This window comes from Suncus etruscus, chromosome 4 (genome assembly GCF_024139225.1).
Source record: "Suncus etruscus isolate mSunEtr1 chromosome 4, mSunEtr1.pri.cur, whole genome shotgun sequence".
NCBI classification, from domain to species: domain Eukaryota; kingdom Metazoa; phylum Chordata; class Mammalia; order Eulipotyphla; family Soricidae; genus Suncus; species Suncus etruscus.
Genome location: NC_064851.1, coordinates 57,439,811 through 57,467,363, shown reverse-complemented (window position 1 = coordinate 57,467,363; position 27,553 = coordinate 57,439,811). Strand labels below are relative to the sequence as shown.

General features: G+C 36.5%; 1 protein-coding gene across 1 annotated transcript in view; it reads right to left on the bottom strand.

The window, feature by feature from the left end:
• PHIP (pleckstrin homology domain interacting protein) overlaps positions 1–27,553 on the bottom strand; it is a 161,006-nt gene that overhangs the window by 77,428 nt on the left and 56,025 nt on the right. Inside the window, exons 14-18 of the mRNA XM_049772308.1 lie at positions 26,906–27,059; positions 25,875–26,009; positions 11,753–11,881; positions 10,384–10,609; positions 5,124–5,261 (exon numbers count right to left, since the gene is read on the bottom strand). Coding sequence (XP_049628265.1) covers positions 5,124–5,261; positions 10,384–10,609; positions 11,753–11,881; positions 25,875–26,009; positions 26,906–27,059 — 782 coding nt within the window. The remainder of the gene's footprint in view (positions 1–5,123; positions 5,262–10,383; positions 10,610–11,752; positions 11,882–25,874; positions 26,010–26,905; positions 27,060–27,553) is intronic.

Here is a 27,553-nt window from a genome sequence, read left to right as displayed (position 1 = left end):
TTATTGTGAATATTCAGTAAGCAAAATCCCTTATGCGGCCCTGCCTCACCCCGACTTTGCCTCCTGCGGCCCCCAGGTAAATTGAGTTTGAGACCCCTGAGGTAGATGAACAGATTCTTGAACATTTTATTATTAAATTAAGTAGATTAATAGGCTGATAAATTAACAAGCTGATTTATGACAAGGAAAACTGAACAAACCAATTACTGTTGAGGAAATCAAAATGATAATTACAAAAAATAGGCATGGCATGCCCATATGGCTTCACTAGTATTCTTCTAAGCCTTTAAAAGATAAGGGCTATTGACAATCATTTTCAAGTTCTTTCAAAAAATTTAAGAAACAGAAGCACTCTCCCAGTTTCTGAGGTAAAATTACCATTATAACAAAGGCAGAAAAAAATACCACAGAAAGGGAAATTAATAACCAATACCACTGATGAATACACATGCAAAGAACCTCAACAAAATACTTGCAAATTTAATACAATAGCACATTAAAAAGATCATATACCATAACCAAGTATGATTCAACTCAAGATACAAGGATGATTTAACACACCAATTCAATCAACACAGGGGGAAAAATCAAGAATTATATAGTTTTGGTAGATACAGAGACATCTATCAAGATCCAGCACCCATCATGATAAAATTTTTTCAATAAGATGGGAGTTGAAGAAAATTTTCAACATTGTGAAAGCCATCTACCACAAACTCACAGCTAACATTATATTTAGTGGTGATAAAGTAAGATTTTCCTCTAAAATCAGGCACAAATCTAGGTTGCACTCTTACCCCTTTCATTTAATATAGTATTGGAAATACTTGCCATAAAGACTGAAGAGGGAGGGAGGGAGGGAGGGAGGGAGGGAGGGAGGGAGGGAGGGAGGGAGGGAGGGAAGGAGGAAGGAAGGAAGGAAGGAAGGAAGGAAGGAAGGAAGGAAGGAAGGAAGGAAGGAAGGAAGGAAGGAAGGAAGGAAGGAAGGAAGGAAGGAGGAAGGAAGGAAGGAAGGAAGGAAGGAAGGAAGGAAGGAAGGAAGGAAGGAAGGAAGGAAGGAAGGAAGGAAGGAAGGAAGGAAGGAAGGAAGGAAGGAAGGAAGGAAGAAGGAAAATCAGTATCAAAAGACCATGAATAGATCTGGAGAGAGCACATAGGTAGGGCATTTGCCTTGCATGTGGCCAACCCAGGATGAACTCAGGTTCAATTCCCAGCATCCCATATGGTCCCCCAGCATGCCAGGAGTGATTTCTGAGTGCAGAGCCAGAAGTAACCCCTGAGAGCAGGTGGGTGTGGCCCAAAACAAAACAAAAACAACAAAAGTCCATGACTTTTCTTTATGCAAGCAATGAAATGAAATTTTTTTTTTTTTTTAAAAATCAATTATCAGGGAAGTGGCAGGGCTGGCAGAGCCTAAAAGGGTGCAAGTTGGGGGCCTCTCATTGTAGTCTGTTTCACGCCTGAACAACATAGGGGGTTTCTTTCTCTGTGCTCTCTCCCCCTTAACCCAACTTCCTTCAAACAGGGGACAGGCTGCAGGTAACAGAGCCTGTACATAAATGTCTGCCTTGTATTCCCAGTAGTTTTGAGTGAAGGGAGACAGGAATACAGGAGGAGCAGAACAAATATGAGGGAGAGGGGGCACACGAGCGGGGAGCGGCTTTTGTGAAGAAAAAGAAAATCTCATACTCCCAAACAAGGAACCCCCAGGAGACCTCCATTCTGTATTGCAGAAGGGGATGACCTCTGTGCCTGGCTCAATGTCTCAGTCTACATCCTGACAAGGAGCTCAGATTGGGGCAGGTCCAAGCTCTCTTCGTTCAGGGAAGGACAAAGGCCCAAAGAGGACAAGATACTAGTTCAATATCAGACAGTGAGGCAAAAGTGAGGTCAGAACCCATGTCTACAGACTCTTAGGCCACATTTGTCCTTCCTGTCACTCTTCATTCTTATTCTGTTTTTGTCCTCCTATCCTTCCTCTCTAGTCCTCTTCATCTTAAAGAACCACGAGCCCAGAGCCCAGGGCTAGTCCTCACTTTGTTAATAATGTCACGTGGGGCCGGAGAGATAGCATGGAGGTAAGGCGTTTACCTTTCATGCAGAAGGTCATCGGTTCTAATCCCGGCGTCCCATATGGTCCCCCGTGCCTGCCAGGAGCGATTTCTGAGCACGGAGCCAGGAAAAACCCCTGAGCACTACCGGGTGTGACCCAAAAACCACAACAACAACAACAAAAAAAATAATGTCACGTAAGGGCAAGAGTGAGGATACAGTGGGTTGGATGATTGCCTTACATGTGGCTAACCTGGGTTTGATCCTCTAAACACTGCCAGGAGTAAGCCCCCCAAAAAACAAAACAAAACCAAACAAACAAACAAAACAAAACCAGACCAATCCCTTTCACAAGTGTGCTTCAGGAAAAAAAAATCAAGTACCTAGGAATCAGCTTAAAGAAAACTACAAAATATTACCTAAAAAATAAAACAAGGCATGAGGAAATAGAAATACATCCCCTCTGCTCATGGTTTAGGAGGATAAATATTTCAAAATGGCAATAGTTCCCAAAGCATCATACAGACTTAGTATATCCCTAAAATGATACCCACAAAAATTTTCAAAGAATAGATAAAATTCTTGAAATTCATATAGAACAGTAAATCATGGGTCAGGGTTTCATACGTAGCAGAGCAGCTCCCTCGCTGTGATCTATTGAAAGTCGACCCTTGACACAAGGATTTGTAAGAAACAAACAAACAAACAAACAAACAAAAACCAGAACAGTAAATCACTTGAATGTCCAAAGAAATACTCAGAAAAAAAGATGAGGGGTTTTGCTTTCTCCAACTTCAAATTGTAGTTATAAGGCAAAAAAGTAATCAAAACAGCGAAACACTTGAATAAGGACACTCTCGGACCATGGAAAAGAACTGAAGACTCCATAGACAGACCCTCAGATACGAGAACTGAATATTTTCAAGAAATAAGCAAGAAGTATTAAATGGAGTAAGGAAATCTCTTTAGCAAATAGCTTTGCAGAGGCTGGTAAGTCAACATGCATAAAAATGAACTCAGACCCCTTTCTAATGCCATGTACAAAAGTAAAATCAAAACAGATCAAAGTTTTAGATATCGGACCTGAACCCATAGATATAGAAGATATATAGAGAAACTCTCCATAATATTGGAAAATCACTGGCTAATCAAGTGGATGCCAAGATATACATACAGGGCTACATTAAATTCAGAAACTTCTGCAACTCAAACAAAATGATAACCAAAATACAGAGATACTGACGCGTCAGGAGAACCTATTTGCTCGCCATTCATATCAAAGGGTTGATATCCAATACAAATGATACATTAAATTCAGAAGCTTTTGCACCTCAAACAAAATGAACAGAATACAAAAAAGTTCATATATTGAGAAAACCTGTTTGTCCACTGTTCCATAAAAAGGGCTAATATCCAACCTTTTATCAATATCAACCCTTTATTCTCTAAAGCACTGAAAATAAAAAAAAAAATCCAGCCCCATCAAAAAAAAAAAAGATAAACAGAATATTCCTCAAAGAAGAAATGTGAATGTTCAAATGAAACATAAAAAAATTATCTGCATCACTAATTATGAGGGAAATGCAAATCAAAATAAGATACCACTTCCTACCACCAAGACTGGCACAATCAAGAAAGAATAACAGCAAATAGCTTTGGCATGAGTACAGGGAAAAGACACTCTCATTCACTGCTAGTGGGAGTGTTGACTGGTCTAGCCTTTTGGAAAAAAAATATGAACATTCCTTACATAATCAGGAATAATATAATAACTTAAATAACTGAACTGAATATGACCCAGCAATTTTACTCTTTAGGATATATCTCAAGGGTTCAAAAACACAAAGCAGAATAGACATCTACATTCCTAAATTAATTGTAGCCAAATTCACAATAGCCAAAAATACAATAGCCACAATAGCCAAATTCACAATAGCCAAAATCAGGAAACAAACCGATTGTACAAGAATAGATAACTAGGTTAAAAAAAAAAAAAAGCTATGGTATATGTACACAATGAAATATTACTCAACAGTAAGAAGATAAAATCATACAGTGTGCATGGATGATTTTGTAAAGTATACTGAGTGAAGTTAATCAAATAAAGAGGGGCAGACACAATGGTCTCTCTCCTATGTGGGATTATAAAGAAACATAGCAGGGTACATATATAGAAAATAAAGAAATATGCTTTGGGTACAATAGGAATTGATAGAGGAAGCAGTCATTCTGGGGGAGAAAGAAGGGGGTAACTAGAGACACAGGTGGAGGAAAGTGAATGCTAGTGAAGGATTGGTGACTGAATAATGTACTAAAATTTAATCATGAGTAACTTGTTAACTCACAGTAATTCAATAAGTAAATCTTCAAAAATTAATGAATCATCACCATTGATTATAAACACAAAGTAATAGAATGGCTTAAGAAAAAAGAGCAAAAAAAAAAAAAAAAGAAAATAAAAGAGAACACTAAGGTTTAAAAACTACACTATAATAAAAACAGACAACCCAATGCCAGAGATAGTTTAATGAGTGGGGAGCTTGTTTTGCATGTTGAAGTCTTGTGCTTTCCAATCAAGCAGTTTTAAGAATGACTCCTAAGGTGGTACCAAAACAAACAAAACCAACCAAAGATCCAAACAAATACAAAGATATACTTAAACTGATAGACCTCCTAAACTTTTAATAATATACACTAAAATAAGACAATGAAACAATAATATGACTTCAGGGCTGAAGCAGTGGGTAAGGCATTTTACTAAGAATGAGGGCAACCTGGATTCAATCTAGCAGTCCATATGTTCTCCTAAGCATGCCAGGAGTGATTCCCAAGCTAGGAGTAAGCCCTAAACACCCCAACAAACCAAAAATATGATCTATATACATTATAATATATTACTTTACATACGTGCCATAATTAAATAAATTTACTCTGCCATGATTCCTCAAAAACATTAGACTTTACAGCTTGATACTCATTTACATGGGTGAATTGTATTATGTTTAAACACTTCTCTGGCTGAAGTTTACGTTTCAACTCTAAAACATTTTATAGAAAGAACCATTGCTTACCTCTACTTAAATGGCTGGGATTATTGATACCTGCTTCACCAGAACGTCTTAAGTCTTGCTCCTGTTGTAGTCGTTGGATCATGCTGTCTAATGGGCTCATTTCCTGAATTGCTTGCTGACTTAAAACTTGGTTCAGTCCTATGAGAGTCCACAAAAAAGGGCTAATATTTAGTCAACCCAATTTACTTATCTTTGAAATTAAATTTTGCTTGATGATGACCTAGAATGAGACACACTGTCACAAAAACTGAGACAGAGCATGGTCCTGGTGGTGACTCAGAAGTCCCTTTTTTTGCACTTAGATAGGTCAGTGTGCATGGTGAAGAGCACAGCTGTAGAGTTAAGTGATGTAGACATGCATTTTTCCAGTCAGAATCAAACTATAAAGCGTAATAAAACCCAAGAGACCGAAAAGGTCACATTGAGAAAGCAATACAGAACTGCAGAAGGCTTAGTGAGTGAAGATAGAAGCTGTGATGACCAAATAAGTATCAGCCAGCTATGTAATAGCTCTAATAAGGATTTTAGAGGGGAAATCTTGAAGATGTTCAAGCAACTCAAAGAAACCATGGCAATAAGCACGGGATATTGTAGTGGTAGAATTAGAAATAGAACTGGTAGTTCCGGTCTGCCAGACAGGTAATGAAATTCACAAGGATACAGAGCAGAAATGAGAAAACTTCAAACAGAAATGAGAAAACTGACAAACTAGGCAAAATGAAAAAGCTCACTGGGAAGTCTCACCAAAAGAACAGATGCTGAGGACACAATCAGCGAATACAAAAATGAGCTGCGTAACACTGCCAGACTATAGTAGAGATACAAGAGGTACTAAAATAAACAGCTGCCAAGGGAACTTTGGAATGAATTAAAGAGGAACAACGTAAGATTTTTAAGAATCATTGGCATCTCAGAGTATCAGAAAGACAACCCTTATGAAGAAGGAAAAGTCAAAAGTATCATGGATGGCTACTCCATTACCCAGAGTCACTGATTTGCCTATGACCCTGCCTCAGTGTCCCTCTGATTCTCTTCGGGGATACCAATTTGAGCTAATATCACCAGGACTTTCTGAAGCAAGTGTGGGTATCCTCTTTCATAGAGTGAGTGCAAGTACCCTCCCCCTGTATATTCCTTCTTTCAGGAGGCCTGGAAGCTGAGAACACACTCCGAAAAGTTGCTGTATCAGTAACAGTGCTTTGAATTTCTAATCATTTGTTTGATGTTGTCAACCCTATAGGAACACATTAACTTAGCAGAATGGAGAGCTAACAACAAGAGATTACTAAATCCTCTGCCACTGTATTAATGACTTAATTGAAGATACAATAATTTTTACAAATGTGCTTACTACTGTGCTTTTTTGTTTTCTTTTAATTTTCTTCTCTTTTCCTTTATTCTTTTTTTTTTTTTTTTTTTTTTTTTTTTTGGTTTTTGGGCCACACCCAGCGGTGCTCAGGGGTTACTCCTGGCTGTCTGCTCAGAAATAACTCCTGGCAGGCACGGGGGATCATACAGAATACCAGGATTCGAACCAACCACCTTTGGTCCTGGATCGGCTGCTTGCAAGGCAAACGCCGGTGTGCTATCTCTCCGGGCCCAGTTCTTTTTTTTAACTTTTGCTCTCATTTACCTGGAAACAAATACATATGGTCAATTAAGTCTAGTATGTGATGCATTTCCATTAAATAGAATATTAAAAAAAGAAAGAAAGAAATGAAAGGGGACTTGACACAACACTACACAAATTCAAGGGATAATCAGAGATTACTTTGAATACCTTTATGCCCAGAAATGAGAACCTGGAAGAAAGGGTAAATTCTTAGACTCTTATAAACTGTCATGGTTGAACCAAGATGATTTAGAATACCCAAAAAGAACTATTACTTTTGAAAAGTTGAAACAGTAATAGAAAGGTTTCCCAAAAAATAAAGTCCAGGCCCAAATGGATTTACTAGTGAGTTACTATTAATACTTTTCAGGCTCTATGAAGGAAATTGAAGAAACAGAAACTCTCTCTTACTGTCTATCAGATAGTTAACCTCACTATGATACCAAAAGCAGAGACACAACAAGAACAAAAAGGAATTATAGGCTGACAACCTTAAGGAAGAAAGATGTAAAGATCCTCAAGAGAATACTAGCAAAAAGAATCCAACAATTCATCAAAAAATTTATACAACATGTCTAAGTAGGTCTCTTCACAGAGATGAAAGGATGGTTTAACATATGCAAGTCAATCAATATAATAAACCATATCAATAAAAGAAAATATAAACATCCTTTGATCATAGCAAGAGGTAGAGAGAACCTTTGACAAAGTCCAGCACCTTTTCAGAAGAAAAACTAATAGCCATTCATTCATCTAAGATATGGCGCAAGGCAAGGTTGCCTACTCTTACCACAACTATTCTGAGTACTGGAAGTACCTTACCATAGCAATTAGATTACAAAAAGTGATCAAGGGCATCCAGACAGGAAAGAAAAAAGCCAAGCACTCACTGTTTGCAGATGACATAATCATCTATTTAAAGAATCCCAAAGGTGCTACCAAAAGCTTTTAGAAGCAATAGATTTGCATACTAAAGTGGCAGGTTTGATAATAGTTTGCAGTAATCCATACAAAATATGAAAGAGAAGAGTTATTAAAGGAAAAATTTCCATTCAGAATTCTGCCCCAGAAAATCATGTACCTTGGAATCAACTTAAGAGGTAAAAGATCTATACTAAGAAAATTACAAAAACTGCTTTTAAAAAAATAAAAGAGGACAAAGGGAAATGGAAACATATCCCTGATTCAAAAGATATATGTAAAAGTGCCGCAAATCATTACTCATCAAGGAGTCGCAAATCAATGAAATATCATCTTATATCACAAAGACTAAAACAGGTCAAAAAGAATACCAAACAGTGCTGGTGCAAATATGGGAGAAAGAGATTCATTCACCATTGGTGAGAAATATACACTAGTCTAGACTTTCTGGGAAATAGTATGTACTTTCCGCAAATAAAAAAAGAGCTTCCATATGACCCAGCAATATCACATGTACCCTCAGGGTCCAAACACATGTAGAAAAGACATCTGCATTCCTGTTTTTTGTAGCATCATTCACAAGTGCTTGAGAACAGATGAGTGGATAAAGAAACTATGGCACAATGTACGCAGCTGTTAGGAATAAATAAAATATTTGCTTATACACAGATGGGTACAGAGAGTACTGTGCTGAGAGAAGTGTCAGAGGGAGAGGGACAGACAGAATAATTGCACTCATTTGTGAGATATACAAAGTAAGGTATTATAGTAATAATACCCAAATCAATAAAGATGAGGGCCAGGAATACATGTCTATGTTAGGGAGCTTGCCAAAAAAGAGTAGAGTTAGGACAGAGAAGAGACCACTATGATAATGGTAGTTATGGTAGAAATGGTCACGCTAGACAAGAACTGGGTGAAGATAAACAAGATATCACTTTAGGGTACCCCTTAGTAACAACAGTGTAAACCAGTGTCTAAAAGGAAAAGTGGAAGAAACAAGAGAAATGAGTGACATAGTGGCAAGAAATGAGGGACTGGAATGGAGTGGAAAACATGCAGGGAGGGCAGATGAGAAATTGGAGATACTGGTGACGGGAAATACACATTGTTAGGTGTTGGACATTATATGCCTACAACTCAACCACAAACAATTCTGTAACCGTACCTTACAGTGATTCAATTAAAAAAGATTTTTTGTTTTTTTTGTTTGTTTTAGGTCACACCCGGCAGCGCTCAGGGGTTACTCCTGGCTCTATGCTCAGAAATCGCTCCTGGCAGGCTTGGGGGACCATATGGGATGCTGGGATTCAAACCACCGACCTTCTGCATGCAAGGCAAACACCTTATTCTCCATGCTATCTCTCTGGCCCTTACAATTAAAAAATTTAATAAAATTTACAGATTAAACTTTCTTTGCAGAAGCTTCCCATCATTTTTAATAAGTGCACACATGAAAATGGGAAAAGGAGCCTGCAGACTCACATTCAATTCATCCTCCACGTTTCACTAAAGCAGAAACATGTTTTTCTAATCTTATAAACATTAAAATTCATTCTTTTTTATTTATTTTTCAGGAGGTGGGGACAGCATACTGGTGATGCTCAGGGATTACACCAGGCTATACGCTCAGAAATGGCTCCTGGCTTGGGAGACCATCTGGGACTCCAGGGAATGAATCAAGGTCCGTCCTGGATCAGCTGCGTACAAGGCAAATGCCCTACCACTGTGCTATTGCTCTGGCCCCAAATTCATTTCTTTTAAAAAAAAAATGTTCAGGGGCCGGGCGGTGGCGCTGGAGGTAAGGTGCCTGCCTTGCCTGCGCTAGCCTAGGACGGACCGCGGTTCGATCCCCCGGCGTCCCATATGGTCCCCCAAGAAGCCAGGAGCAACTTCTGAGCGCATAGCCAGGAGTAACCCCTGAGCGTCACAGGGTGTGGCCCAAAAACCAAAAAAAAAAAAAAAAAAAAAAAAAAAAGTTCAACGTTAATGGGTTAACTAGTGTTAATTCTCCAATATCATACTATTATTTATTTACAGTCACCATTTTGAACTATGTATTAGTCTATATTAGACTTTGAAAAATATATTAGTCTGTATTAGTTACGCATTCCTTTTTTAAACTTTTTTTTACCTTTTTTTGTTTATGGGCCACACCTGGTGACGCTTAAAGGTTACTCCTGGCCCTTCACTCAGAAATCACTTCTGGCTCAGGGAACCGACCATATGGGACGCCGGGGGAACAAACCACACTCCATCCTGGGTCAGCTGCATGCAAGGCAAACGCCCTACTGCTGCACCATTGCTCCGACCCTAGCTACGCATTCTTTTTTGTTAACTGACTCATCGTAGGAATGCACAAATCCTATCTGCTTAAGGCACTGCTGCATAGTTTAATAGGCATCAACAACAAAGGAAGATACCTATTAATATGTTGCTGTACAAATATATAACAAATTCGGGAATTACACAATTAGTAATTTTCTAAGACTTCAGAAGGAAAGTAGAAATTTGGAGAGAAAAACGAGCAATTATGGGCCGGAGTGATAGCACTGCGGTGTTGCCTTGCAAGCAGCCAACCCAGGACCTAAAGTGGTTGGTTCGAATCCCGACGTCCATATGGTTTCCCGTGCCTGCCAGGAGCTATTTCTGAGCAGATAGCCAGGAGTAGCCCCTGAGCACCGCCGGGTGTGACCCAAAAATTAAAAAAAAAAAAAGAGCAATTACCTGAGGAAGTTATTCCCATTTGAGGGATGAGTTGCTCTTCTCTGCAATTTTCACGACCAGGAACTAATCTCTGATATCTTGAGGGATGAGGATTACCGTCAACATCAACCAAAAAAGGAGGGGGCATGAGATGAGGAGCTTGCTGAGTCTGTTCATCTAATACAAAATTGTTGGCATCACGGATAAGGGGCCGATAATCACTATGAAAAAACATCTGGTCTGCTATCTGTAAAAATGTCCATGAAAGAATAAAAATAATAAAATTTACAATTTGAGACATCTAATAGAGGGCTATTATTTTACATGGCATTACAATAACCCTTTGATCAACTGTATATAAATATTATAGTTTCCACATTTAATAAGCAGAAAAGCAGCTCTCATAAATTTTATCCCTCAAACAAGAAACTATATATATAAAAAGCTAACACTTAGTAAGTTATATGATTTCCAATAGTAAAATCCTACTGTATGCACTAATCATTAAGTCAAACTTCTACTTACATAGCTATTAAGTTTTATCTTTTCTAATTACTAAAATTTTTAATTATTTGTCCATCATTTTGCAAAGAAAAATCATTCCATGTATTTGAAATAAACTAATGAAATCTATAATTAAACACACTTCATACTCCTTAAGAATATAGTAAATTTAAAATTACCGTGACAAGATTTTCAAAGGGTTAACAGGTTTCTTTCTTCAATTATTCAAAAGCAAGTAAAATTACTGATGTAAATGTGTGCTGAACACAACTATGACTAAATTTTACCAAATAATTTGAAATTTCTTAAAATAATCTGTGATCATTTGTATTTTTTCTCTATCTTTATGACTATGGCAAACAATTCAATCCTTTTAGAGACTTATCTCAGATAGGGTCTTCTTTAATATTTAACATTAGCAGGCCGGAGCAATAGCACAGCGGTAAGGCGTCTGCCTTGCACGCAGCCGACCTGGGACAGATCTGGGTTCAATTCCATATGGTCAGTTCCCCGAGCCAGGAGTGATTTCTGAGTGCAGAGCCAAGAGTAACCCCTGAGCGCAGCCAGGTATGGCTCAAAAACAAAACAAAACAAAACTTCAACATTAGCTACCATAAAGAGGTCATATAGACTTAAGATCCACAGAAAAATCAGACTTGTGGGCTCCCCAAAAATGTAAAACACATAATTCCAAAGAAACCCTGTCTGGGTATTTCTCATTCCCAGTTTATACATCATTATGCTAGAATAATCCCAATCTGTCCATTACAGATTACTTATAAGAACTCAACAGGATTTATGTGAAGATCACATCCACGCTTATATAATCAATTACAAACCTGTCACACAAACATAGAACTAGAGAAAATAAATCATAATATTTTACCTTATCATATTTGCTACTGGAGCCAAAGCCAAAAATTAAAAGATGTCCATGTGAATCTGTGCATGCAAAATGCTGACCATCAGGAGAGCATTTGCAGTCAAATACTGCACCATGTCCTTGGCCTTCAATCTGAAATGTTTTTAATCAACAATCAGAAATTGTCAATAAAAGATAGAGTTGGCTGCTATTGTTACTAAAATTTATAATAAAAGATCTCTAAGAATACATCCTAATAAAGTAAAGATTAGATACAACAAACAGAACAACAAAGTAAAAGTCATACGAAAAGTGCCAGATTAATAACCTGGAAAAGCAAAGTGTTCTCTTTATTCAGAGACATGATACAATCAGAAAAATAAAGCAACACCAATATCCCCCACCCACAGAATTCTGCTTCACATCTCTAACCCAGATTTAAAATGCAATAGCACCTCATACTTCATTTATTCGCATTTAATCAAGCCCTTTCAACAAAGGCTAAGAATGTGTAGTATGGTAGTGTTTTTCTTCTAATCCTTGGAAGTAGTAGCCAGAGATCACTGCTCATAGATACTAAATTGTTTTCTTCTTGGTAATAAAATCCCTTGATTTTCTGACTCATCTTTTAAATGATGAATTTCAAAGGTTAAAGAAAAGGGTTTTTTTACCTGATAATTGTTTTCTGTTTTCCAGTTCCATTAATCCAGAACGAATGGGTTTCTCCCTGCAACCTGTCAATCAAACAGAGGTGGCCAATCACCACTCTGAATTTTTTTTTGCTCTCAATGCTTCTTCAGACTATGTTCCAGTTGAAAACTTCTTAGCAGTGTTCTGAAAGAGGTAAAAATTCTACCCTATCTAAGGCACATCTAGGGAGTGAATTTCAGAAAACAACTGAAAGAGGGAGCTCACTCCCTAACAAATAACAACTAAGGATGATTCCAACAAATGCAATTGGATTTCTGGATTAGCAGAATCGGAACACACAAACATTATCAGGTAAGAAAATACCTCCTCTCTGTTCCGGTATCCACTGATCTAGAACAAACTGATTTTAATTAATCGTAAGCCTAAACCCCAGGTAGTATTGGAAAAAGAGAAGTGGTATTTTTCTTTCGTTAGTGTTAAAAACATGGGAATTCAAGAAGAGATGTACACAGTTCATTTTCAAATACAGAAGCAAAAGTAAAATTCAGAAGATTAGTTGATTTCTCAAGGAAGGTTTGCATTTTGCTCAAGAGTAAATACTACTCTAAAAGAATGGTTTTGTGTAAGAACAAAAGAGTTCGCCTCAGAAAGAAAAAGTTTTCCTTTGGGTTGCTAAAGTAAGTAAAATTGTGTTTATTAATGCTGTTTTAAATGGTGTTGTAGTGAAAGAAATGAGAAAAACTTATAAATAATATTAAAGAAATTTGAACTCATCTAATGTCTAATATATTTACAAGGTTTAATGTTAAAAAAAAAAAACTTAAATGGGTATTTCTTCTGGTGTTATTTTTGGGGGAAGGGGGGAGATGTCACACCCAGCAGAGCTCCTGGCTCTGTGCTCAGACGTTGCTCCTGGCAAGCTTGGGGGACCATATGGGATGCCGGGATTCAAACCACTGTCTGTCCTGTGTTAGCTGCATGCAAGGCAAGCGCCTTACTGCTGTGCTATGGCTCCAGCCCCCGAAACGGGTATTTCTTAAGAATTCAGAGGATGGTATAATCAACTCTATTGCCATTCAAAACAAGAAAAGAATAAAACTCATTCCCCAGATAGAATATTACCAATATAGCTTACTATTTGCTAAAAATGAAAGACATCAATATGTCAAATGAAAATCTATTTTTTAAAGTTTTCTAAACACCACATGAACTGCTTTCAGTAATCACATGAAAAGTTTCTCTCTAAATAAACTCAACCCTAAGAATTAAAATTACCTTGGCCATGTGCTATTTCTCACACAATTCACTCAAAATTTCACACACACAAAGAAAAGAAACAAATACTTTGATATACTGACACGCTTCTAGAACTGTAACATATTCAAAAAATACATTTACAGTTCTAAGTATTCAGGAGAACAAAAGAGATTTGAAGGAAGTCTAAATCAACAATACCTTAGGGTACTGACAAGATATTTGATACATGGCATCTTTCATGTGATGTTTAGGCAATCTTGTTCCCTATGAGATTTGGTTCTCAAGACTTACTCTTGGCCTATGCTCAGTAATCACTCATGGTGGGCTTGGGGGAGTAATTGGGTGTGAAGGATCAAATTTGGGCTAGCAGAGTACAAGGCAAGTTCCCTATACTACATGCACTATTGTCCCAGCACTGTTTTTGTTTAAAAGTGACTCTTTCTCAAGCCTATGTCAATGATACCTATCACTTTCATTGACAGTCAAAAATTTCTTATAAAGAATACTTGAGAAATGAGAACCTTTCAAAACTATTAAAAAAAGTAGAGATCCATTGGAGAATGTTCATAACATATGCTATTGTATATGACAATATAATACCAATGGTCTTAGAGTAAGGTAACTGCTTAACTTTAAAGGACTTTTACAATAAAAATTTTAATTATGTTTTAAAGCTGAGGATAATTGCATAAAATAAATCAACTGTAATTCTTTATTTCTTTTGTTTGGTTCTTGGGCCACACCCAGTGACGGTCAGGGGTCACGCCTGGCTTTGTGCTCAGAAATTATTCCTGGCTTGGGGGACCATATGGGATGCCAAGGGATCGAACTGTGGCCCATCCTAGACTAGCACCAGCCAGGCAGACGCCATACCACTCTGTGCTACTGCTCTGACCCTAATCAACTGTTATTCTTTAAAGAAAGCACTCTAAGTGCTTAGAAATGATGGTGATAACCATATAAAATTTTTTATTTAAAGTGTTTTGATTTGGGGTCACACCCGACTATGCTCAGAGCTTGCTTACTCTGATTCTGTGCTCAGGGAATCATATGCAATTCTGAGGACTAAATAGTAAATAGTCAATTGCATACAAGGCAAGTTAAGTGCCTTAATGCCTGTCTTATTTCTCTGGCCATCTAAAATTGTTTTTCTTTAGTAAAGACTCCTCACACAATCAATACTTTTATAAACTACAGTGGGATTTTCAGTCAATATGTTAGAAAAATATTTACTTTCACTATATTAAATATTTCCAAAATTTTACAAATTAAATCATAAGCCAATCCTTATAAGATTTGATCTTCTTAAATCAGAAATATTTATGGATTAAAAACTCTCAAATATTAAATTTAATAACAAAGACACTAATGAATATTCATATGTAACTGAAATCTTCAAAAACTAGGGGAAAAATCAGAAGTATCTCCTGATTAGAATCATAAATTTGTGATAAAATTAAAAGTTTTGCTTGAAAAAATAAGTTAATATAAATTTTAGAACTGGAAAGATAACGTAGTAAGAACTATTGCATATTATTATAAGCAATAATAAAAGTAATGACAAATTTTTGTAGATTGTTGTGTTTTGGAGCCATACATGGAAGCGCCCAATGGTTATTCGTAGTCCTATGCTCAGAAAGTACTCCTGAAAAGCTTGGGCAACTTTGGGATACTTGAGATTGAATCCGGATTGGTCACAGCAGAGCAAAGAATTCTATCACTCTGGCGCAAGAAAATTTTTAAATGAAAATTTTTAAAAAATATGCTTGCTGAATATAATTTGGGACATACAAAAGACCAAATTCAAATACTCATAAACATGAATTCACAACTCAGAAAACACATAATATAGGTTATTACTAATTGTGAAGATTACAAGAATAAGCTAAAAGAAAATATATTCAGTGGTTATGTTAAATAATTATTTTAGATTCCTTTTAAAGCAAATGACAAATGATCAAATTGAATACTCCTGAATTAAATTGTAGGAAAGCTCTTAGAACAATTAAATATAATTTTTTTAAGAAATTAGTAGTACATCTTGTTATCTTAGGCTTAACTTTAAAAGATAGAATCATTAAGAAACATGATGACTTTTCACATTTTCATAGCACCTTTATAAAAGGAGAATAATAAATACCATCCTCAACTTCTTTTTCATAAAGTGGATAGATAGGGAATTTAAAAGAGAAAAAAGGCCTTAGAACAAAAGGCTCTCTAGTAATGGGTATATCAACTAATCTCTGTGAAATAACAGAAATAATTTAAATAATTATTAGACTTAGCCAGCTTCAAAAATTCTAACATCTAATAACTAAAATTTTAAGAACTATACACCTGAAAAATAAGGAATGCTAAAAATGCAAGAATGAAGGTCAAAAAAATCATTTAATTATAGAGAAATATAAATACATAATAATAAACAAATAAGCACTCTCAGAGGAACCCAACACAAATGAGGAAGGTTAAAACTATGAACTACTTTTTTTTTTTTTTTTTTTTTGGTTTTTGGGCCACACCCGGTAACGCTCAGGGGTTACTCCTGGCTATGCGCTCAGAAGTTGCTCCTGGCTTGGGGGACCATATGGGACACCGGGGGATCGAACCGCGGTCCGTCCAAGGCTAGCGCAGGCAAGGCAGGCACCTTACCTTTAGCGCCACCGCCCGGCCCCACTATGAACTACTTAAGCAGAATTATCCTCTTGAAATCTTCTAAGTTTAAGACCAGAAGAAATTGTCACATTACTTTTGTATCTCTCAAATATTCCATTAGAATGAAACATCTTACCTAATATATATTCCTAAGTTTAAAGTTATTAATCCTTAAAATATATTCATAAGTTTAAGACATCAAGAATATAGCTGAGAAAACATGCTAAGTCTCAAATACCCTTAGGATGTCCTTTTCAGTGATAGAATAAACTTTTTTATTTATCAATGTGGTTAGAAAACTTAAAACAGGGGCTGGAGAGATAGCATGGAGGTAAGGCGTTTGTTTGCCTTTCATGCAGAAGGATGGTGGTTCGAATCCTGGCATCCCATATGATCCCCTTTGCCTGCCAGGAGCGATTTCTGAGCACAGAGCCAGGAGTAACCCCTGAATGCTGCTGGGTGAGACGCAAAAAACAAAACAAAACAAAACAAAAAACACAAAAAACTTAAAAACATCTGATTTGGACACAGAGAACTAAAAGCCAGCTATGGGGAAGTGATTATGCCATTAAAACAAACGATGAGGGGCCTGTGAGGTGGCGCTAGAGGCCAGGTGTCTGCCTTGCAAGCGCTAGCCAAGGAAAGGACCACAGTTCGATCCCCGGTGTCCCATATGGTCCCCCCAAGCCAGGGGCAATTTCTGAGCGCATAGCCAGGAGCAACCCCTGAGCATCAAATGGATGTGGCCCAAAAACCCAAAAAAAACCCCAACAAACTGGATGAAAATATAGAGAGAGGATCAGAGTAAACAAAGTAAGACAGAAAGAAAATTATGTATCTCAAAACAAATTAAAGAAATAGATAAAACCAAAATCAACCCTGGATTCTAAGAATAAGACTCAATTTATGGGGTGCGAAAAAATAAGACACCCAATGTGTTGTGACAAAGGGTTGTTGCCATCTCAATGATGGTTATACTACAGTATCACATTTGAAAAAGTATAAACCTGCACTGCTACAAAATAAACAGTATGTAAATCTTATGTTATTGCAGTTAAAAATATAAAAAAGATGGGGTCTGAGAGATAGCACAGCAGTAGGGCATTTGCCTTGCATGCAGCCAATCCAGGACAGATGGTGGTTCAAATCCTGGCATCCCATATGGTCCCCATGCCTGCCTACAGCGATTTCTGAGCACAGAGCCAGGAATAACCCCTGAACGTCGCCAGGTGTGACCCAAAACCAAACCAAGCCAAAACAAAACAAAACAAAAAATCAAAAAGGAAAAAATTTTTAATCAATTTTAGAAAAAAATTAATTAAAAATGTATGCTGTCATGGATATGCTTAAGTAAGCCTTAGAAACCTAATCATTATCATACTTACAGTGAAAACAAAGGTATTTCTTAAGGGAAGAAGATCTCAGATTACTCTAAGAAGTGTTATCCAATAGTGAAAAATCAACGCTAGCATCATTGTTCTAAGTTTAAAGCATTTATTTCTTGCTCATTTTCATCTGTTCATTTCAACACTACTTACTGATTACAACTGTGGCAATAATAAAAATTAAAAAATAGATATTGGTATATCTACCTTTCTGATCATTTTTATATTTTTAAAGAAAAACTGAGAATTTTTTTCCAAAATTAAGTAGTGCCGCGTTTATATAAAAGGAAACTGAAAAAAAAAAAAAGAAATTGTGATAACTGAATTTATCAAATCAGCTAGATACTCCCTCACGTGCCAGAAATCAAACCCAGGGGTCAAACATATAGCAAGCACTCTATATAAAATTACAAATCTGGTGCTGTAGACTCTAAAAATCATGTAAGGCTACTCTGCTCATGGATTGGCAGGATTAACATCATTACAATGGAAATACTCCCCAAAACATTATACAGATTTAATGCGATCCCCTTAAAAATACCCATGACATTCTTCAAAGAAGTGGATCAAACACTTATAAAATTCATCTGGAACTATAAACACCCTCAAATAGCAAAGCACTCCTAGGGAAAAGGAAAATGGGAGACATTACTTTCCCCAACTTTAAACTGTACTACAAAGCAATAGTTATCAAAACAGCATGGTATTGGAATAAAGACAGACTCTCAGATCAGTGGAATAGGCTTGAGTTCTCAGACAATGTTCCCCAGACATACAATCAACTAATTTTTGACAAAGGAGCAAGAAATCCTAAGTGAAGCAAGGAAAACCTCTTCAACAAGTGGTGCTGGCAGAACTGGTTAGCCACTTGCAAAAAAGCGAACATAGACACCCCCCCCCCCCCCAGTTAACATCATGTACGAAGGTAAAATCCAAATGGATTAAAGACGCTGATATCAGACCTGATACCATAAGGTATATAGAACAACATGTCGGTAAAACACTCCACAACATTGAGACTAAAGGATTCTTCAAGGAGGAAACTTTCCAAACAAGTGGAAGCAGAGATCAACAGATGGGAATACATTAAGCTGAGAAGCTTCTGCACCTCAAAAGAAATAGTGCCCAGGATACAAGAGACGCCCACCATGGGGGAGAAGCTATTTACCCAACACTCATCAGATATGGGGCTAATATCCAAAATATACAGGGCACTGACAGAACTTTACAAGAAAAAAACATCTAATCCCATCAAAAAATGGGGAGAAGAAATGAATAGAAACTTTGATAAAAAAGAAATACAAATGGTCAAAGGGCACATGAAAAAATGCTCCTCATCACTAATCATCAGGGAGATGCAAATCAAAACAATGATGAGATACCATCTCACACCACAGAGATTGGCATATATCACAAAGAATGAGAACAATCAGTGCTGGCGGGGATGTGAAGAGAAAGGAACTCTTATCCACTGTTGGTGGGAATGCCATCTAATCCAACCTCTATGGAAAGCGATATGGAGATTCCTCCAAAATCTGGAAATTGATCTCCCATTCGACCCATAGGAACACAAGAATACAATACAAAAATCCCTTACTCACACCTATATTAATTGCAGCACTATATACAATAGCCAGGCTCTGGAAACAACCAAGATGCCCTTCAACAGACGAATGGCTAAAGAAACTGTGGTACATATACACAATGGAATATTATGCAGCTGTCAGGAGAGATGAAGTCATGAAAATTTCCTATACATGGATGTACATGGAATCTATCATGCTGAGTGAAATAAGTCAGAGGGAGAGAGAGAGACGCAGAATAGGCTCACTAACCTATAGGTTTTAAGAAAAATAAAAGTCATTTTTGCAACAGTCCTCAGAGACAAAGAGAGGAGGGCTAGAACTTCCAGCTCACTTCATGAAGCTCACCACAAAGAGTGGTGAGTGCAGTTATAGAAATAACTACACAGAGAACTACCATAATTGTGTGAATGAATGAGGGAACTGGAAAGCCTGTCTAGAGTACAGGTGGGGGTGGGGTGGGATGGAGGGAGACTTGGGACATTGGTGGTGGGAATGTTGCACTGGTGAAGGGGGTGTTCTTTACATGACTGAAACCTAATCACAATCATATTTGTAATCAAGGTGTTTAAATAAAGAAAAAAATATAAAAAAAATCAGGTAAGGCTTTAAGGAGTGCCAGACAAGGAACTTTAGAGTGCTAAGAATTTAATCTGGCCTTCCTTATACAAAATATGCTCTCCGGCCCTTTTGAGTTTTATCTTTCCCAGCCCCACTATAGACTTTTTACCGAAATGAAACTCTCAGCAAAAACAGCATTTACCCATATTCTAGTTTTTCTAAAAACTGCAATATATTAATTCAGGCTTTCTATTGGGGGGGGGGGGGGGCTGGGGGCCACACCCAGTGATGCTCAAGGGTTACTCCTGGCTATGTGGTCATAAATCGCCCCTGGCTTGGGGAACCATATGGGACACGTGGGATTAAACCGTGGTCCATCCTAGATTGGTGTGTGCAAGCCAAATGCCCTACCACTTGTGCCACCGCTCCAGGCCCTAATTCAGTCTTTCTTGAAATTTATTTTAACTTTGGTCTCTCTGACCTAGTAGCTAGACACTCTAAATACAGACTATACTTCCCCCTATTCTCCTAAATAAAAACAATTTCTAACATTTAGTTTTAAATCCTTTATACTACTATGTCTCCATGAAAATACACGATTCTACATGGAACACTACAATTTCCTTCTCTTCATTTCTAGCCCCTTTAAAGCATTCTATTTCCAAGTGTGGGAAGTCACTTTCAAATACATAATTCAACAGTTCAGAACAAAACAAATATAAGATTTAAAACATCAGTTCTTCCATCAACACCCCCACCACCTCCATGGGTGTGGGCCATACCCAGACATGCTCAGGAATTACCTCCTGGCTCTGCACTAGAGAATTACTCCTAACAGTGCTCAGGGGACCACACAGGATGGCAGAGAGAACCCTGATCAGTAGCATATAAGGCAAGAACTCTAGCTTCTGTATTATAGCTCCAGCCCCAAAACATCAGTTTTCTTTTAAATTTTTCCTTAAAAGCTCAATACTTAGTAATAAGTACTTTGGACATTCTACATCACTGAACCTTTTAATTAGCCACAATACACCAGGTCTATAATACCTCTTTCCCTAATTCCTTTCCTACTTAATCTTAAAATTGTTTAAGGGCCCGGAGAGATAGCACAGCGGCATTTGCCTTGCAGGCAGCCGATCCAGGACCAAAGGTGGTTGGTTCGAATCCCGGTGTCCCACATGGTCCCCCGTGCCTGCCAGGAGCTATTTCTGAGCAGACAGCCCTGAGCACCGCCGGGTGTGGCCCCCAAAAAAAAAATTGTTTAAGGGGAGGGAGTGGTTGGGTCACATCTGATGGCGTTCAAGGGTTACTCCTGGTTCACTGCTCAGTAACTACTTTTGGTAATGCTCAGGGATGATGAGGATAGAACCCAGGATGTCAGCATGTAGCAAACACCCTACCTGCTACAGTTGTCCTGTAATTTTTTGTTAGTATTTTTCATATGAAAGTAACTAATTTTTCCTATTTCATACTAGATATCCTACTACTAGCATCAAAATTATTTTCTGAACATTAACTAACTTAAAACCCTGGCTTTCTGGTTCTGACAGAGTTCAAGAGTAATATGGGTACTAGAGATAGAAAACAGGCCTGCCATATTCAGTATTAATTGTCCTCACCATTGCACTATCTCCCTGGTACTACATTGACTAGTGAACAGATCTATTATTATGAGATTGATTTGAAGTCACTGATTATTAATTTCAACTTAAGCTTTTCAAAAAAAAATACTATCAACCATCTTACAAATTTTATTCCAGATAAACATTCTAATTTATGGTATATCAATGTTATTTCTTTTTTGAAGTGGGGGTATTGGGTAATATGAAGCTATTCTCAGAGCTTCCCTCCTGGCTCTATGCTCAGGAATCGCTGTTGGCATTGCTTGGGGGATCGTGTAGTGCTAGGAATTAAATCTGGGTCAGACACAAACAAGGCAAGTGTCTTAGCCACTTTACTATCTCTCTATAGGAGTCATAAAATGGTCATTTTTGAGGGTAGAGGTCTTTGGGCAATACCTGGCAATGTTCAGGAGATACACTTGACTCTACACTCAGTTATTACCCTTGGCAGTGCCCTGGGCATGATATGGAAAGCCAGAGACTGAACCTGGGTCAGTGGTGTATAAGGCATGATAAAGTTCTACCCATGGTACTATCTTTCCAGCACCCAAAATTATTTTTCTTACTGAAATTCTTATTTTAAGAGAACACCAATTCTTTCTTCACACTGAGGTGATTCCTACAGTTACAGAAATCACTCTTTTCTCATGCTGTAATACCATTGACTCAATATTTATCCTTTCAGGTATATATTATTTTCCCAATTCACTACAATCTAGGTAAAATGTATATCATAGTCTTCCTTGTGATCTCCAGACTTTGTGAAAGCAATTAAATCATTACAATATTGCTAATCAAATTATGTTTTCCTACATATTTACAATTTATAGTTTTCCACATAACTACCAAATCTCAAATACTCTTGTGATGCCAATTCATGGAGAATGCCAATAAATTATGTAAACATTACTTATCCAATCTATTGTAACAAGTTACAGAATTCCCATTTGAAGTAATAATTTGCAAGCCTTTTCTTTTGATACCAAGATCTAAATGACAATCAGAAGAAGCCCATAAACCATAAAAAATTGATAATAACTGAAGTTCCTAATTAGAAGATTGAAGATTAAGTACCTAAACAGAGATGCTTTAGAAAACAAAAATATCACAGAATTTTTTTAAAAAGAAAAAATTCAGATCATCTATCTCAATTTTGATCAATGATGAAATATGGAATAAGGATGGAAGAATAAACAAAATGCTACATAAAAAAAAAAACAACACAATACTAAATCATCTATTTTAAAGTTTCTTTCTCCTTTAATAATTCAGGCCCAGTTACACTGTCAAACTATAGAGGTCACACTGAGAACATGTCAATCAGAAGTATGCATGTGCAAAAGTCTGAGTGGTGGATTGGCAGCCTCTGCTCATTTGAAACGTTGCAAGGAGAAATATACTGTTCTGGATTAGTGGACACTGGAACATTATTTGAAAATTTCTTAAGTGAAAGAAAAGTTAAGATAACAGTTATAAAAATAAGGAAAATTTAAATAAAATTATTAATTGAATTCACCTATAAAACAAGCAAACAAAAAGTCAATGCAACTGCTTTTTTAGCAAATGACACATTATATTTTTAAATTAAAATCAAACCACATAGGTAACAACAAACTACAGCCTTGAAATGTGACAGAAGTAGAAGGAGACAGAAAATGAATAATAGACACAGCTGGAATGATAGAGAAAGGAAAGCAAGAGAGATAATGCCAAAGTGCCATACACAAAGAAAGCTAATGTGGGTTCTACAAATCCCACTCTAAAACACCTTTTATCTATTAATTTATCAAATGGCCTATTCCTTAAAAGTGGAAAGTTTCTTTAACTATTCATTTAATATTAACTTTAAGTTAAAACTTCTGTGGTAGTTAAGTGGTTGAAAGACTATAAAACAACTTTGTGTTCATGACTATTTTAAATTCCCTTTCCAGGAAGTTATTACTACAATACTAAATTCCCTTTCAGGTAAGTCACTATTATAATACTCTTCAACTTCAATTCAGAGATTGCATACATTTTCCAATTATTTCAGGAATAATTTGTTTGCCTTTTATCATTTAATTCAAGAGCCTTTAAACTACAGAACAATTCTATTAAAGACAATGCTTTTGTCTTTACACAAATATTTATTCCTATCACATTAAAAGAAAACTATATGGGCTTGCTAAGCTAAACCAGTAGTTTAGAATCATCTTAATAAGCACTGTTCCTAAGAAACAAGCATTCTATTTTTCCCAGATAATAAAAAATATATAAAAATTGAAATAATAAAATGGAGTTTTTAGATAAGTTTGAAAAGGGAGAGAATACAACTGTTGTTTTTTTTTAACCTCATTATTGTTAAAGGGACATAACTAGCAGTGATCAGTGGCTACTCCCAGCTGCAGGTGCTCAGGGATGCTTGCAGGACTGGGTTGAATGCATTGATTTTTCACTATAGGAATGTATTAGTCTCACTTTGCTTTTTATTTTTAACAAAGGATGAACTATTTAAATTCTTTTTGGTTTTATCCTTTTCTTTGTTTCAGAGTATAAAGAATCTATGGATAATATTTTCCTATTACATAAGATATTACTTCTTTCCTTTGAACTTTAGAAAATCTCTTATTCATAAAAGGAACAGAAAAAAAATGCCCTTACCTCTAGTCAATTAATATCAAGGCATTGATGTAAAACAATCCCTTAACTAATTTCAAACAGTATACCCGTATTATGGTTGACCTCTCCTAATTTATTAACTAATTTAAATGGAGTATGAGCAAATCTCATTTTTTCACCTCTTGACAAGGTGGAGTAAGTTAACTTACCTGATGAGAAAATATCACCTTTTCAGAAGGTGAAACATTCAAGTTCAAAGCAAACCTTCCCTACATTCTACACTAATTTCCTTAAAATATACTGTATTACTAAGTAAAGTTACAATTACCTGTATAGGATATTATACTAATTGCTCTCTTGAGGGTACAGAGATAAATTTATATATGACTGATGATCTTATTCAATCAACAAGTTCCATAAAAAAACAAACAAGAAATGCAAGGCTTGAAAGAGAGTAAAGAAAAAGTTCTTTATCTGCTTATTTAATGATTGGTGTTCTAAGGAACATTGTTTAAAAAAATCAATTCAAAGTAATATTTATTAAAATAAACACACATAATCACTAAGGAAATCCATGTACTACTAACTTTAGAAATCTTAGAATTTGATAAAAAAATTTTATTATGCACACTAAGGCATTACATAGTTGAATTTCCTTCTCTAATACATTTCAAAAATTACGTTTAATAAGTTCTTTTTGCAAAGTTAACTGACCACGTGCACTATAATGGTATAGTTTCATTGTATGCATTACCAAAGTGATTTCTAGAACTAACTTTTTATAAATCTAAAAATGCAGAAAACATTTGTCCTTATCTTTGTTAAAAGATAATCTAACACACAGGGATTTGGTGTTGCTAAAAAGTAATTTTCGGAGTGATAACACATCAGTAGGGCATTTGCCTTGCATGTGGCTGACCCAGGATGGACCTTGGTTCAATTCCTGGGTTCCATATGGTCCCCCAAGCCAGGAGCGATTTCTGAGTGCATAGTCAGGAGTAACGTTGAGCATTACAGGATGTGGCCCAAAAACCAAAAAAAAAAAAAGTAACTAATTTCAGTTGCCCTTTTAACTTTAGGCAGAAATTACAGGTGACTGGAAACTGAACAGACTATTTGTGGTATGAAACCACTAAAATTTAAATACTCAGTAAAATATACAAAATATTAAATAGTAAATAAAATAAAAAAAGAAAAAGACTACACTCACCAAAATTGATATATTATAATTTGATATAAAGAAAAGTCTATGTATTCTTCATTGTTAATTTAAAAGGGGTCATTTTTAAATCAAACTCTGTTGCACTACAGGACTGCTAATACAACACAGTTAATACAGGGACCAGAAAGACAGAACTGCTGTAGGATGTTGGGTCTTGCACACAGCCAACCAGGGTTTAATTTCCAGCATCCCACATGATCCCTAGAGCACAGTATGTCAGGAGTAATTCCTGAGAGAGGGCTAGAAGTAAAAATTCCTGTGTATGCCCAGATGTGGGGAAAAAAAAATAAAAAAAGGAGAGCAATATAATTAACACTAAATAGTTTTACTTCTTATTTGGCTTTTCAAACAACTTTTCAAAACCTATCTTTACATCGTAAGTTTCTCAAACTTTTACTATTAAAAATAATTTTAAACATGGTCATTTAAATTAAAAGTATAATAATGTTTGATTTCCTTTTAAATTTAACATCTCAGTGTAGAATAATGCCTTTGAAAGTTAAAGTCAAAATAATAACTTAATTTTAAATGGATTTCCTTTGTGATATGCAGGGTACCTGCAACAGAAATTTTTAAATCTTTTAATAGTCGTAAAATAAAGAGACTGATAATTACCATATTGAAATAAGATCGAATTTTGACTCCTCTTGCAAGATCCCACACTATGACATTTCCATCATGACCAGCAGAAAAGAGAACTCTTGGATCAAATGGGTGTGGTTCAAGAACAAACACCTCATCTTCATGACCCTGAAAAATATTTATGACGTAGAAAAGAATTATAAATACTAAAAAATAAAATAAATTTAATTATATACCTATATTGTTATGTTTCAAGAATTAGTTTTTATTTTGCTTTTGGAGCCACACCTGGTTAGCATTCAAGGGTTATGTCTGGTGGTGCACAAGAGACTGTAGTGGATGCAGGGATTCTAACCTGGGTTGGCCACATGCAAGGTTAGCATCCTTACCCATACTATCTCTCCCGGCCCCTAAAACGATTTTTTGAAAAATCATTAAATGACAAAATAGCTTTAAATGTATTGATATAAATAATGAAACTGAAATGATATCACTCACTAGGATTTTGCTATTTGGTAATAACTCAAGACTACTTACGTATATAGTCCAAAGTTCTAAAAATACAGGTAATATTTGTTTTTTGTTTTTTGTTTTTTGGGCCACACTCGTTGACGCTCAGGGGTTACTCCTGGCTATGTGCTCAGAAGTTGCTCCTGGCTTGGGGGACCATATGGGACGCCGGGAATCGAACCGTGGTCCGTCCAAGGCTAGCGCAGGCAAGGCAGGCACCTTACCTCTAGCGCCACCGCCCGGCCCCGGTAATATTTGTTTTAACTGAATTTTAAAAATTACTCCCAAGGATGGAGAGAGAGTACAGGGAAAGTGCCTCACATGAACAAGACTAAATCCCTGGCATTGTAAGGTATCAATCATTCTTTGAGAGGAACCAGAACTAAGCCTTGACTAACTGCTAGGAGTGACCCAAATACAATAACAACAACAACAACAAACCCTGTTAAATTTAAGAGTTTCCACCTAACATAAAAGACTTAATTACTAACTCAATAAAAATAGTCCATTCTATAAGAAGTTTTAATTATATTAAAATAATCTGTTTTTCTCACCATGAGGACATGAATTAGTTGACCAGTATAAGAATTCCAAACTTTCAGAGTCATGTTATTAACTGCAGTTATAACTGTATTGTCATGTCGATCCCATGCTACCATTGTGACTTTCATTTTTGTGATCTTATCTTCTACTCCTTGAAGATTTTGGCTGAAAGTGATGGAAACAGTTAATTGTTTACAGTGACTGGTAAAGCACTGCATGACAAAAACTGATAATGTATTTTCTTGTAATTTAGGCTTATATTTATTAACATGGAAAACTATCACTTAATCAAAAACAGTTCATATGAGAAAAGAATGATACCAAAAGCTACATCAAGAAGAAAAAAAAACTAAAAAAAAAAAAAAAAGAAGAAGAAGAAGAGGAAGAAAAAACCTGGGGCTGGAGCGGTGACACAAGCTATAAGGCGTCTGAAGCTCCGCGCACTAGCCCAGGAAGGATTGCTGTTCGATCCCCCAGGCCTTATGGTCCCCCAAGCCAGGATTGATTTCTGTGCGAATAGCCAAGCGTAACCCCTGAGCATCACCAGGTGTGGCCAAAAAACCAAAAGGAAAAAAAAGAAAATAACAGGATTCTATCATTTTCAAGCCTAGAATAATTTTCTCTCTGAATCCAGGACTCTATTATAACACTGTCCACTG